Source organism: Diachasma alloeum, unplaced genomic scaffold (assembly GCF_001412515.2).
Source record: "Diachasma alloeum isolate Michigan unplaced genomic scaffold, Dall2.0 Dall_scaffold_00285, whole genome shotgun sequence".
NCBI lineage: Eukaryota > Metazoa > Arthropoda > Insecta > Hymenoptera > Braconidae > Diachasma > Diachasma alloeum.
Genome location: NW_021680424.1, coordinates 596,830 through 611,186, shown reverse-complemented (window position 1 = coordinate 611,186; position 14,357 = coordinate 596,830). Strand labels below are relative to the sequence as shown.

General features: G+C 38.9%; 2 protein-coding genes across 2 annotated transcripts; one reads left to right on the top strand and one right to left on the bottom strand.

Moving 5' to 3' along the window:
- Nucleotides 1-1,652: 1,652 nt before the first annotated feature.
- LOC107038629 (putative peptidyl-prolyl cis-trans isomerase dodo) lies at nucleotides 1,653-4,090 on the top strand. Its single transcript, XM_015257845.2, has 3 exons — nucleotides 1,653-2,074; nucleotides 2,198-2,404; nucleotides 3,417-4,090. Exons 1-3 carry the CDS (start codon nucleotides 2,020-2,022, stop codon nucleotides 3,635-3,637), a joined length of 483 nt encoding a protein of 160 aa, XP_015113331.1. The 5' UTR covers nucleotides 1,653-2,019; the 3' UTR covers nucleotides 3,638-4,090.
- Nucleotides 3,764-13,966, bottom strand: LOC107038628 (myosin-IIIb). Its single transcript, XM_015257844.2, has 17 exons — nucleotides 13,912-13,966; nucleotides 13,171-13,508; nucleotides 12,780-13,061; nucleotides 11,428-11,956; nucleotides 10,662-11,109; nucleotides 9,743-10,071; nucleotides 8,982-9,488; nucleotides 8,271-8,557; nucleotides 7,889-8,163; nucleotides 7,130-7,497; nucleotides 6,921-7,058; nucleotides 6,589-6,833; nucleotides 5,273-5,481; nucleotides 5,077-5,157; nucleotides 4,622-4,792; nucleotides 4,157-4,178; nucleotides 3,764-4,063 (listed from the first exon to the last, which is right to left on the bottom strand). Exons 1-17 carry the CDS (start codon nucleotides 13,922-13,924, stop codon nucleotides 4,052-4,054), a joined length of 4,254 nt encoding a protein of 1,417 aa, XP_015113330.1. The 5' UTR covers nucleotides 13,925-13,966; the 3' UTR covers nucleotides 3,764-4,051.
- Between the last annotated feature and the right edge of the window lie 391 nt (nucleotides 13,967-14,357).

The window sequence follows — 14,357 nt, the reverse complement described above, 5'->3', positions numbered from 1 at the left end:
GCTTCAGTGGACTATTTTTGAGTTTTTCATTGTGATAGAAGGCCTGACGGAGTCAAAACATTGGAGGACGGCGGCTGAGTGTCAACAACCAGTCACGTGACATTGAACTGAGAACAAAGGGCTCAGTCGGGATTTCGAGATGTGAGGACCATTTTTATGCAGTTGGTGAGCTACATTTAACTCATTACGATTTTTTAATTGCGATAATGGACTCGAAGGGTCAAAAATACCGGCTGATAGCATTTCTTCGAGTGGAAGAATTTTTTTCTTGTGGAAAATAGAACAAAGAACACGGTTGAAACATCGTGAGGTGCTTCCGCGAAATGTTGTCGATATTTCCGTGGAATTGGCGAGTTACATCGGCCTAATTCTGATTTTTTCATTGCGATAAAGGGTCTAAAGCACTAAAAATATAGAGCATAGTTATTAAAATGAGAACAAGGGGTTGAAATCAGACGCATTGTAATTTTTTTCTTGAGGAAATTAGAACAAAGAGCACGATTGAAACATCGTGAGGTGATTCCGCGAAATGTTGTCGATATTTCTGTGGAATTGGCGAGTTACATCGGCCTAATTCTGATTTTTTCATCGCGATAAAGGGTCTAAAGCACTAAAAATATAGAGGATAGTTATTGAAAGGAGAACAAAGGGTTGAAATCAGACTCATTGTAATTTTTTTTTGAGGAAATTAGAACGAAGGACTCAGTTGGGGAGTTGTGCAGTGATTTTATAATGTGAGAGGGATTCTCATCGAGTCAGTGAATATTTTGTGAAGTGTGTTTATTTGTTGTTTTTTAAAATGTAGTGTTGAAATTTGTGCCTCTTTGATATGCATCGTGTCCAGTTTTTTTATAAAGTGTTATGAAGCTGAACTAGCGAAAGATTCGACAGCATAAGATGTGTCATAGACGAATATAGGAGTGTACAAATGTTTTTAAGTAATATACAAACTCATTGGCACTTGAAAAACATTTGTATATATGATTATTTGACTCTCCTACACTTGAATATCGCGTAAATTGAATTTTCCGCTGACGAATATTCTGATAGTTTCAGCTTCATTAAAGTGTTCAATTCTTTGAAAAAAAAAAGTATTTTTTCCATTTTTTCTAGTCAATTTAGAGTCGTAAAATTCATTTTTTGTGAGTGTAAGTGCATTCAAGAGGATAAAAACTCGTTGACAACAATTGGCGGCAGTTCGAGAGGTGAAAACGAAAGCTGTTGTTTTCATCCAACGCCGGTGAGTGATTGAAACTCATTTATTAATCCATTCTATTCTATCAACAATAATTTGGTAGGAACATAAAGCAAGCGAGCGAATGAATCTTCTCTTCAAAACCGTTGGAGAAAAATTCAAAAATATGGTCTTTATCATGAGGTACAGATAATTCCTACGGCTTCCTCGTTTTTTCCGGATTATCTAACCGTCAAAGTTGAGATAATAATTATGAAAACTCGGTAGTAGGCTAATTAATGAATTTCCTCAGGAAAATATCCGTCTGGCAAAAATTCTGAAGCAGTTTTTCGTTATGAGGGGCAAAAATTTCTAGATAAATCCTTTAAATTTCTCGATTTTTTCGGAATTATCTAACCGTCGATGTTCAGATAATCACGAAAACTCGTCTCCTACTGTCTGAAGTGAGCGTCAGTCTCTCCATGCCGACAATCGATTCGCAACCCTCCATTCCTCTCCTCTCACAATTTATTTCTCCATTTATTCTCGTCGCAGGGAAATAACAAATTGGGAAAATCAAACTCGAAGAATAATTCTTTGACGTCCAGTCATTCATTCAAATATTGCGTTTCCGATAGTGGAGCTGATTTTTTTTTTGAGTGCTTTGGTGCGCGTGCTGAGGTGCGCACAGCGGCACAGCTCTTCCGTAGTGTGGAAATAGCAGGAGTGACAAATATCGGAAAATTGTGTTGTTACATGGCAATTGAAATCTTTAGCTTCGTCTGAATAAATAAATTCGTTGGTCGGAGTAGGAAGGTCATTCTTGGGGGCTATTTGGCAGCATTATGGCTAATGAGGAATTGCCCAAGGGTTGGGAGAAACGGCTCAGCAGGTCCACAGGTATACAATTGTCAAAATACATTTTCCTCCGCATTTTGTGGAATTAATTGATTATTGGAAGTGAGAGCTCAGGGCGATTCGCAGGGGTGGAGTTATCGATGTTTCATTCATACAATTTTATAGGGCAACACTATTATTTGAATATTTATACCAAGGAGAGTCAGTGGGACGTACCCAGCAAGCCAGCACAGCCGTGCGACAATGGTGATGGGCCTGAGGAGGTTCAGTGTTCTCATATTCTAGTTAAACATGCTGGATCGAGACGTCCCTCCTCCTGGAGGGAACAGAACATCACGAGATCGAAGGAAGAGGCCCTTGATCTTATCAAATGTGAGTTGGAGGTCGTTTATTCAAAGGTCTTGTGGGGTCAAACAATCATGCAGTTGTCAACACGAGATATTGCTCTAGAATGAATTTTGGATTTCATTATCTTGGAAATGTCTTTGAAGGGATGAGGTTTAAAAATTCACAAGGGGTAAAACAGGACAAGTCAATTATACTTTGAGTTTGTGGGGAAATATCACGGAGTATACGATAGAAATTTTTACAGAGGCTTTTTTTTGGGGGAGAGTAAGGGCTGCAAAAAAAGTTCTTTCGAAAATTTTGAGATCGTAACTATCAACAATTATCTGATCACTTCATCATTATCATAAATGACTAATCCCCGTACCAACACTTGCAATCATTGACTCTCCCGACAGTAATAAAACAGTAAAAAACCTAGTGACAACAGACAAGCGTAAACGGCAACAGACGACAACAAATCGATTGTTGAATAAAATAATATAAACCTAGTGAACCACTTTCCATCTCCAATAAGCGGCGACAGCCACCGACAAATCGAGCATTGAGCCTCAACTTAAACAAAAATCACATCCTCAACTTCCCATCAGCTTTTCCAAATTTTTCCACCCAATTAAATTGGCCAATTCGATGTTTGAGAGTTTCCTGGACCTTCCTGCCTCGACTTCAGCAATACTTCCCTTTCCCCCCAATTTCCTGGATTAAAACGAAAAAAATCTATTGATCTTCCGGCATATCGTGGACGAATAACATCTGGCAAAACGACATTCACCGAAATAGCATCAAGCTACACTGATATCTGACTGATATTGACTCGACAGCAATAAAACGACAAAAACCTAGTGAACCCCTTTCCATCTCCAACAAACATCAACAGACCACAGCAAATCATCGGACGTTGAGCCTCAACTTAAACAAGTCACACTTCCAACTCCCCATGAGCTAAAACAGCTTCTGAACTAGAATTGAACTTCATCAAATCTTGTTCACTTTCCCCCAACATCTGGTATTAAACCAAAAAAATCTATTGATCTTCCAGCATACCGTGAACAAATAACATCTGGAAAAACAACATTCACCGAAATAGCATCAAAATACAGCGACTGCAGTTCCGCAAAACGTGGAGGTGATCTTGGGCCATTTGGCAGAGGTGCTATGCAAAAACCCTTTGAGCAAGCGGCATTTGCTCTCAAAGTTGGAGAGCTCTCCTCCCCCGTGCACACAGACAGCGGTATCCACATTATCGAAAGAACCGCTTGAAGCATTCAACCGAAATTGCATGCAATTTTTTCCCCCCAAACCACATACATTGAACAAGAATTAAACGAGTGACTCGAACTATTCGAGACAACTCAGAGGAATGCAACAATCTCGCTCGACTTTTTTTTTGCTGTTTCAAATAAACTTCCTTTTTAATGTTTTTTTTTTTCAAAGACATACATAGATGGTGTTGAAACAATGAGAATCGTGTCTTTAGTAACACTATTAACTATTACGAAACTAAATAAAAGTGTATACATGCTCAGACTAGTTTTGATTAAATTCTTGTTAGTTAGACTGATGTTTCCAGGCTCTGGTGGGATCCGTACATCAACTGTAGAGTGGAAATACGGAGAGTCATGGGGGTTTGATCGATACTCTTGGATGTTCTGCATGCCAGGGGGGAACACTCCATTAATCGTTGTACTGAAACAATTTTTCAAAAAAACAAAATTGGCATTTCATCATTTTTTTACTCAATTTAATTTTCATTCTAAGAGATGTTGATCGTTTTTTTACCTGAAAGTTCGCCATGATTCCTCTGCAATAAAGAAAAAAACATTAGACGTTATACATCTTCGTATTTTTAACTTGTCTTCTTTTTTTCTTCATTTACTATTCATCGAATAGATAGTTCATGAATGTACGTTGACTTTTTTGCCGATTCATTCAAATTTCTGTCACGAGAATGGAATTTCATTAATCATATTTTATCAGCATATCAATAGTCAGCGGGAAATAATTTTATTCTCATCACTTTTCAAGTCAATAACGAAGTGAAATTGATTTTTTATCATCTCATTATCGAGGAATGATGATGACATCAGTTTTGATTACTCGTTCAATCACTAATGGGACCAGAAAGTTGATCTATTATTAAACTGAAATAGTAATTGAAGGAGTTTAAATTCACAAAAGTCAGGGAGAACCTCAACGCAACGATTATCCACCTAAATTGCGTGAAAAGTGTCGCTTTGATCATACCTTCGTGCCTTTTCCGATTGTTCTCTTCCGGGTTTTGAGTCTGGCTGTCTCAAGGCTTTGTGCCAAATATCGGATAGTTGATGTTCCGGTGCTAAAACGTAGTCGCCTTGGGCAATGAGCCTGTCCTGCCTCTCTGAGCTCACCTCTAGAACATGGCCCTGATCGTTGCGACTAAAAATAACCCAAAAAATTCAGTCCAACTGAACATCTAAATGACATTAAAAATCACTGAGAGAAAAAAATGCACTTGTAAAATTTCTGGTACATTTCTTTAAAATTTTTATCGTGTTATAGTTCCACTGAAATTTCAAGTTCATTCATTGCCAAATTCCACGATTACATTAGACTGAATTTAAAATTAAATTGTATAAGTTTTTAGTTACTTTCGTCATCGAAAGGTTAAAATTTCTAGTTTTTCCTCTCAGTGCAATCAATTTCAGAATAAATTGATAAACCTCGTTGACGGATGAAGGTCATTTTCCAGCTGTATCAGCGGCAAGTCCCAGCCAACTTCGTCTTCTTCGAATTCCGAACCACTTACGATGAGAATGTCAAATGTTGGAATGAATTAATGCATTAAAATGTCGCACAAAGGGATAACTCGGTGATTGGCGATAGGAAGGGGAGGCTGTGGTTGATGGAAATATTTACCTACTCATTTCTTCCTTTAAGTCTCTGTAATACTTCACCGTCTCATCAACCTCCATTTGATTGCCACTTCGATAATTCATGACAGCCTGAACCATTTTGAATCCCTCGGGTCGTTGGTAATCCTCGGGGGGTGCATCAATCTCGTTCAATCTGATACCCGGCTTATTCCTCCTGAGATATTTGTGTACCTCCTGATTTTTCATGTGTACCTTGAACGAATCAAATCAACCCTTATCACTGTAATTGAGTGATGATGTCGTAATTGAAGACATCAATTTGATTACTCATTCAGTTTGCGATGAGTATCTTTTAATCGAAAGGAGATAGCGGAATTACCATTGACACCTTTTTTGTAGGAGTTAAACTCCCGAGTGGAAATTTTTAGTCAGGTCTTGATCAGACACTGATCAGGTATATAACGCTATAATTTTTGGATTTTCCACTAGGGTTTTGCCGCCTGCCTTCATTAGGCATTAATTAAATTTTAATTTTGTGAGATAAAATTAGTAACTTCCTAGCCGGGAATCGAACACGGGACCGTCCAATGTCGCGTCGCGTGCTCTTACCATTTGAGCTACCAGGACACTTACGAATTTCATTCTCAAATTGAATCATACCCGAGTGGAAATTTTTAGTCAGGTCTTGATCAGACACTGGTCAGGTATATAACGCTATAATTTTTGAATTTTCCACTAGGGTTTCGCCACCTGCCTTCATTAGGCATTAATTAAATTATAATTTTGTGAGATAAAATTAGTAACTTCGTAGCCGGGAATCGAACACGGGACCGTCCAATGTCGCGTCGCGTGCTCTTACCATTTGAGCTACCAGGACATTTACGAATTTCATTCTCAAATTGAATCATACCCGAGTGGAAATTTTTAGTCAGGTCTTGATCAGACACTGATCAGGTATATAACGCTATAATTTTTGAATTTTCCACTAGGGTTTCGCCACCTACCTTCATTAGGCATTAATTAAATTTTAATTTTGTGAGATAAAATTAGTAACTTCGTAGCCGGGAATCGAACACGGGACCGTCCAATGTCGCGTCGCGTGCTCTTACCATTTGAGCTACCAGGACACTTACGAATTTCATTCTCAAATTGAATCATACCCGAGTGGAAATTTTTAGTCAGGTCTTGATCAGACACTGGTCAGGTATGTAACGCTATAATTTTAGGATTTTCCACTAGGGCTCCTCCATAAAAAAGGTTATCACGAACATTTCACTATCTCTCTTCAAATGAGCTGTATCCATGAAAAACTAATGCTCGAATTAATTACTCAAATTGGCTACTGAGATAGCTTCTCACATCTTGTGAAAATTGAATGAGATCGGCCTGTCGAAGCTTCGGGTGGGGTTCATTACTCGGTTTTTTCACTCGGACCTCCCTCTTGTACCATCTGTGGACGATAAATATTGCGTCCTCATTCCTCACTCCCTCTCGAATCAGCGCCTCTCGTGCCTCCTGTTTGCAATTGTATTTATTCAGGATTTCCTTGAAGCGTTCCTCCAATTGGTAGCCGAAACGCTTTCTGATGGTGTAGCCACGGAAGACTGAGGGGATTGAATCGCACCGATTTGTTTGCTTAGCAATCATGAATCGTATTTTTAACGCTTCATAATTCTGAAATGAGCACTCACAGCTTTGGATGATTACAGCTGCGTCATCCTCATTGATATCGCCTTTATCGACACTCGCCGAGAGTTTTGCTATTTGGTCAGCTAGAGCATCCTGGGACATTTTTCTGCTACGGAGAATTTCGTTCAGCTTTTCTTCCGCTGTAATGAAATAATGAGAGTGATAAATTGTGAGAGGAGAGGAGAGTAGAGAGGAAAAGGGGTTTGGAGACCTTGGATGTCTTCCAAGGGAGACGGTAGCGTCGACAGGCTTCGATGCAATACTTTAGGATTAATCCTCTTCCTCGACAGCCAGCCGCGAATATGCCGTTGGAGGGTTACCACCGAGCAAGCCAACTGCCACTTCTGTTTTTTGTAATATATTTTTGCCAACCAACGCCTCACCGAGGCCTGAACCATGACAATTTTTCTTATTTGCTCTTCGTACATTTTTGAGAGGAACTCTACGTGATAGTATTTCAGAAAGACTTTGGTCTTTCCGAGGGCCCAACCGTCCATTTTCAGGCGGATCAGGAGGAGACGACAGTTGTCACTGTTGGCTACCACTTTCTCGTCGTAGCCGAAGGCTAGGAAACAGTATCTGAAAGGGGTTGAGGATTAAATAGAGTTATCGAGGGGAGGAGTAGGTTAGAATTATTTTTCTGGCGAATTTAATTGGCTAGAGATAAGATGAAAGACTGTTGCGTTGAAAATTGGAGTGGCGACCTGAATTTAAGCCAAGACCTGAATTTAGGCCAGTGCTTAAATTTAGGTCTGGACCTCCAACAATCGTTGATTTCTCGTTGAATTGACTTCCGATCTAAATTTTGTGTCACATCCTAAATTTAAGTCGCGCCCAAACTTTATAAAATTCACAGCTATATTTATTTCTGACTCAAGCTGGTAAAATCATTCGTTTATAATTATTCTTTCAAGTAGTCATCCGTTTCAACCCAACTGTCTCTCAAGTCATTAAAAAAAAAATAGTGAACCTCTTCAAAAAGTCATTGAAGGGAATCCGATGTGAGAAACCATTCTGCCTGATCCTAATAGTCTCCAGGACTCCAGTGTACCTCAACTGCTTAACAACCTTCTCCTTATCGAAATACCTAGGACTCGTTGTTTCATTTGGTTTGATGCACCTGACGAACTGAGGGCAACCCGTGACCATCTTCTGTAGTAGATCCATCAGCGAGTACCTGAAATAAGTCGCGACAGTCTGTTGGGCCCTCGACTGTGACGCCAATCCTCGGCTCGAATATTTCTCCTATTGAAAAAAAGAACCGTCGCATTTGAAATTTATCGGTTATTAATCGCTTTGTGTTCGCCGAGACGAATTACAGTGTTTTGACTTTGAAAAAGCCAAGTACGTGCCTTTGTATCATGATTGGAATGCGTTGAATTACGTGAACCCGTATCACGTAGCGCTGAATACAAATTACCGGTCTTGGTGATTGGGCATTGGAATAAAAATCTAACCATATCAGATTGCGATTGTCGGACTAGTTGAATCACTTCGGGGGGTAAAAAGTTGCGATTTTTCTCCAGAAAACCGTCTGCCTGGTACACAACACGACCAGCAAAGTGATGGATTGCAAAACAGGCGGCATCCGACTTGGGGCGAACGTAAAATTTCGATTTTATGTTGCTGTGGAATTTTTCTGTAATTTTGGAAGTACTAATTAACGGGAATGAATTATTTTGATGCATAATTTTTGGAATTGTTGAGGTAGATCTAATTTTAGGCCGTGACCTGAATTTAAGCCACAATTTAAATTAAGGTAACGACTTAAAATCAAGTTTTTAATTGTGGCTTAAATTCAGGTCTCGCCGGACATTTAAATTGCGGTTAAAATTCAGGCCGTACCTTACATTTAATTCGGGGCTTAAATTCAGGTGTTGCTTTTTATTCAACGCGCGACTTAAATTCAGGCCTCGACAACTAAATTAAATCGCAACCTAAATTTCCATCTGGACTTGAATTTAAGTCGCGACTTAAATTCAGATTTGAACATCAAACGGTTATTGATATTTCATTCATTCTCCCCTAATAATAGACGATTAATGAGCTTCAATTGACAGTACCAATTAATGATCGATCATTAGCCCTCGGAAATCGGCTCTCCTCATCCAATAGCGCTAACAAGCCCATTGGTTTGCTGAGTAACATATCCAGTACAGGTCTATTATCCGAGAATTCAACGAGATCAACGGGTATTCCCTCTGCCATGTACTCCTGCTGCTCCCACGTGAATATATGCTGATTGAAGTAATACTGTATCTGCTCATTGGCGATATTTATGCACAATTGTTCAAAAGAATTTCTCGGAAAATTTTCAAAACCAAATATATCCAGAAGACCGATGGCCAGTGGCTCGTATTTCGGTGATCTATTAAAACTCAGCAGGCAATTTATCTGATTGACCATCCAATCGAACAAACGACCGTACAATCCTTTTGCCATTGCATCACGCGCTGCACATGACTCTTCCACTGTGTTATTACGTGTAATTGTTTCACCTCTCGTTACTACTGAATTTGATGTCAATGCTTCCAATAAATCTGTTCTCTCAATTCCCAGAAGATGAGAGACTGAAATTTCACAATAAATTACATAATTTCAGTGACTAAAAGTCCAAAATTTTTTAAAACTATTAGATATTTCCAAAAAGATCAGAGATACTTTTTCTAGTTTATGGAATTCTCTATAAAAAAGGTTTTGGCTATTTCTGAATAAATCTGATAGTTTTGGAGGTTTTTAAAAATTTCCTCAGACGAAAATAAAATTTACATCTAATATTTAACGAGTGATAAATCCCATAAAAAGTAAATTGAGATAAACTCGCCTCGATTCAATGGATCCTTATTCACGACAACACTCTTATTATCCGTGTTATCTTCCCCAGCAGCTTCTTCAAACTCAATATCCCCGAGATGTAAAATAGCCGCTAGAACCGCGTAGACAGTGTCCACCTCGGCATCCCGAAATCCCAGTACTTTGAAGCCATTCTTTATTTCGTAGAATTTATCGATGTGAGCTTTGCTCGCACAGCTGTTATCGGTTAAATATCTGTGATTATTACGGAGTAAATAGTCCAGGTGGAACTCTTCCAAACGGTTGTCCGCCTCCAGACCGTCGTACATGTAATAGAATATGTGGAAATTTCGCTCGCCTCTGCAAGTTTCAATGAAACAGTGGTAATTTATTACCATTTAATTTCAGTTGTGGGTTAGATTTAGGTCATGGCTTAAATTCCGGTCACTTCCCGCTCAGGTTTATGCCATGACTTAAATTCAGGCCGGAGAGAGAAGGAAGTTATGAATGAAAATAAGGTCGGAACCTGAATTTAAGTCCTGGCTTAAATTCAGGTTGCAATTGAAGTTTGAGTCGTAGCATAAATTTAGGTTTCATATTAAATTCAGGTCCCGGCGAGCTGAATTCAGGTGTCGTCTTAAATTTAAGTCATGACTTAAATTCCCATTGTCATTTAAATTCAAGCCGTGGCTTAAATTTAGGTTCCATTTTAAATTCAGGTCCCGGCCATTTAAATTCCGGACAGGAGCTAAATTTAATTCATAACTATTCAAGCCATAACGGCTTAAATTCAGTTCACAGCTCAAATTCTAGCCGTGGCTTAAATTCAGGTGTTGTCTTAAATTAAGGTCACGAATTCCGAATTTCATAAATTTTAAAATTTCAGTAAATTTTCATTAAATTATTCATGAACATGGGAACTTCATTGACTTGTAAAAAAAAACGCTTACGCCGCTTGTGCAACAACCCTCGACTGCTCCAAAAGATAAACAGCAATTCTAGCCCCAGTGACTTTACCACCCCTGGTCATGGTTAAATCCAAGTACTTTCCAAATCTCGATGAGTTGGCATTGATACCAGTTGTGGCATTGCCAAATGCCTCCATTATAGGATTAATCTGCAGTATCTGCTCCTCAAGATTTCTGTTTGGTGCTTTGCTCAAGTAAACCAATTGTTTAAGTAATAAATTTGCACTCTCAGTTTTACCAGCACCAGATTCACCACTTATGATGATGGCTTGGTTCTGACGTTGATGGAGTAGTGCTTGATATGCAGCGTCAGCCACTGCGAATATGTGGGGTGGATTGTCTGATCGTGCTTGACCTTTGTATCGGCGCTGTTCAATTCCGGTGTAGAGGCCCAGATTGGTGAAGGGGTTAACTGCCACCAGAATGTCTCCTGGACAGATCAAGATAGTAGTTTTCATGATAAAAGTGTTCATCAGTGTATTTTTTCTGACATTATATTTTTTCCGGCCAACAGATCGATTTTTTTAAGGGATAATTCTGATTATCATGACGAAAATTCAATTTTTTTAAAAAGACATTAATTAAATTTCCTGTTACCAAGTTGTTCAATTTCTCTTAAGTAACTGTTCTACTCCATCAATTATTATAGTTTTTCGGCCGAGCAAATTTTTTCTTCTCAGCATAATAAAAATTCAATAGAAATCCAATAGAATTACCGAAAAAACATCAATGAATACCGAAAATTCACCTATATACGTATATATTTGTCCCTCCGAGTATCTGTGCTCCAGCTGTTCAACAATACTGTCCTCAGATAGGGCATCAAGTGCAGCAAGGTCATCGAAATAAATTTTCTTGGCCGCAATCTTCCTATCGCACTTCAATTTTCCATGCTTGGTTGTTATTTCCGGTTGTCTGTGCACCCTACCCTCGTTCCTCTGCCTCTGAATTTCCCTTTGTAGTTCATCCCTCACTTGCTCGTGAAAACAATCAACAGACTTCAGGAGTGGATGCTCTTGAAGCTCACTCGCAAAGGGTCGATGCTCAAGATCTTTGACGAGGCACTCGCCAATGAAGTCCGACATTTCTGGTAGATGGAGCTCGGGATTTTTGAGTTTAGGGGGTGGATTTCGGGGTATTTGAAATAGTGCACGCATCGGGTGGAGCTCGGCAAGGGGTGGATCACCCTCGGCTAATTCAATTGTTGTTATTCCCACTGACCACACGTCACAGCGACAGTCGTAGGAGGAGTCCAGTTGTTGTTCACATGCTATTACCTAATCATTCGGGAATTAATTAATGTTTATGGCTTCATTCAGAGGTTTTGAGGGCCGGGGGGAACGTTCCCTGCGTGAAAGACATTTTAAAAAAATTTTAGAATTTTTTTCTACTTAAAAAAAAATTAATTTCTTTGCGGAAGTCAAGTTTTCTTCGATTTATTCATTCAATTAATGTTTACGTTCATATTACGCTAATTAATTAGTGATTAAGGAGCTTCATTGAGAGGTTTTGAGGGCCGGGGGAATATTCCCTGCGTGAAAGACGTTTAAAAAATTTTTTAGAATTGTGTTTTGCTTTTTTTTAAATTAATTTCTTTGCGGAAGTCAAGTTTTCTTGTTTACGCTCATATTCGACAATTGATAATCAGTATTGATTCAAGTCTACTCATGTTATTCAACGGCCTTGGCCAGACCTCGTCAACTAGAATGACATTTTGTAAGAAATTTAATTAGGAGAAAATCAATTTCGTGGTAGAGACTGCCTTTAGGTATTCAAGTATTTTTAATATGTTTTTTTTTGGGGGGGAATTCAAGTCAGTCAATGAAAAGAATGAAGTCAAGTCAATTAATGAAATTGAAATGCCAATTTTTTCCAATATTATTCTTGAAAATTTTCATCATATTTTAGTTCCACTGAAATTTCAAGGCAATTCGTCACTGAAAATTCTAAATTTTATGGAAATATCAATGAAATTTAATATAATTGCCCCTAAAATCTGATTTAATCGCACTGCGCCAAAAATTACAACTCCCCGAAATTTCAATTGTTTTTTAACATTGGAAAATATCCTTCGAGTGAGAATAATAACATGGGATTGACCTCTGGTGCCATCCAATAGGGAGTTCCCACAGACGTATTTTTTCGAGCAAGTGTCATAGCCATGTGCGACGAAACGCCAAAATCCACCAATTTAATATTGGCCTCCTCAGTGAGGAGAATATTGTGTCCTTTAACGTCCCTGTGCATGCAGTGATTGGTGTGCAAATAGACGAGCGCCTCGACGGTTTCTCGGATTATGTAAGCTATTTGATTATCAGTCAAACGGCTTCCTCGCTTCTTCAGCCCTTGGACCAAATCCGTAACAGCACCGCCTGTGCAGAGCTAAAAATAGGATTGAATTTTGTGATATATTTACGTAACTTTTTCACTCATCTGTAGAGATTTGTTGGCAAATTATTCTATTCCACTATTTTCTGGGGGTGGAATTTACCTCCATAGCGAACCACAGTTGATCCTCATCCTGTCCAACACTTCCTCTGTTCATGAATAAACCGTAGAAGAGGGGGATATTCGGGTGGGGGCTCAAATCCCGAAGGATCAGGTACTCCTCCTCGATCTCCTCGATGTTGTCAGCGATATTCTCGAGAATTTTAATTGCCACACGGGTATTTTTTGCTTGATCGCGAGCAGCGTACACTTCACCGTAGGTACCCTCGCCGATTAGTTCTTCCAGGGTGAAGAGACTCTCGGGACTCGGTATCACGTCGAAATCAATTTCGGAACTCAGACCTCGATAGGCCAAGTTGCTGTTTCCACTCTTCGCTAATTCTGTTTTTTAGAAGAGGAAATTTTGAGAAAAAATTTGTCGAGTCCAGATTTGATTGCGGATATCTTTGGAGGGGAGAGGTTTGGAGAAAAATATCAAAAGATCATTTTTGTAGAGAATTTTGAGAGGTACAAAAAATGTCTTATGATATTTTTTCATAAACCCAATGATTTATGAGATTTTTCAACAATTAATTGGGTTTTGATGAAAGTAACTTGATAATTCTGTTGTAAATATCTCCGGAGCTATTGAATTTATTGAAAAATGTCAGATGAACTTTTTGGAGTGCTTTAAATTCTCTACAAAAAGTTCCCATAACATTTTCCCCTGAACCCAATAGTTCTCAAGATATTTGCAAAAAAAAATCGAATTCCAATCACTTCTATCACGAAAAAACAAAAGTACCCATGATATCCATATCTCGCGCTAGAATTTACGCTAGTACGTGCTAGCATAAATCACAAATTTCAACTGAACATTTCTAGCAACTTCTTCTTCCCACTGAAGAGATACCTGTTAACCGCCTAAATGAGATTACACCCGTCAGGCCGGCGCAGTTGTCATTGTCGTCCAATTCCCATTGATTTTGCCAGATACAAAAGCCTAACTTAATTGAATTTCTACACCAGTAGAGAGTAATATGAATAATATCCCACGAGATATATCCCTTCAAACTGCGTGGGCACGGGCCTCTTTATTCTAAACGCCCTCCAACTTCTTGTTCATTGAAACCTTGAGGTTTGAGTAATATTCTTTATGACTTCTTTGAAACGTAAAATTAGGCGTGCTGGAGCGATTCAGTGCTCCAAGGACGGATTATTGGATGTTGTAATTAACACATTTCTGTCCTA

Bases quoted from the DNA above. Each gene is read 5' to 3' on its own strand.
- LOC107038629 (XM_015257845.2), top strand. From the start codon at position 2,020: ATGGCTAATGAGGAATTGCCCAAGGGTTGGGAGAAACGGCTCAGCAGG. The intron at 2,075-2,197 runs GTATACAATTGT...ACAATTTTATAG, and splicing joins ACGGCTCAGCAGGTCCACAG to GGCAACACTATTATTTGAAT. The intron at 2,405-3,416 runs GTGAGTTGGAGG...TTGATCTTCCAG, and splicing joins GGCCCTTGATCTTATCAAAT to CATACCGTGAACAAATAACA.
- LOC107038628 (XM_015257844.2), bottom strand. The intron at 7,498-7,888 runs GTTCACTATTTT...AACCCCTTTCAG, and splicing joins TTCAATGACTTTTTGAAGAG to ATACTGTTTCCTAGCCTTCG. The intron at 5,158-5,272 runs GTAAATATTTCC...TCTCATCGTAAG, and splicing joins TTAAAGGAAGAAATGAGTAG to TGGTTCGGAATTCGAAGAAG.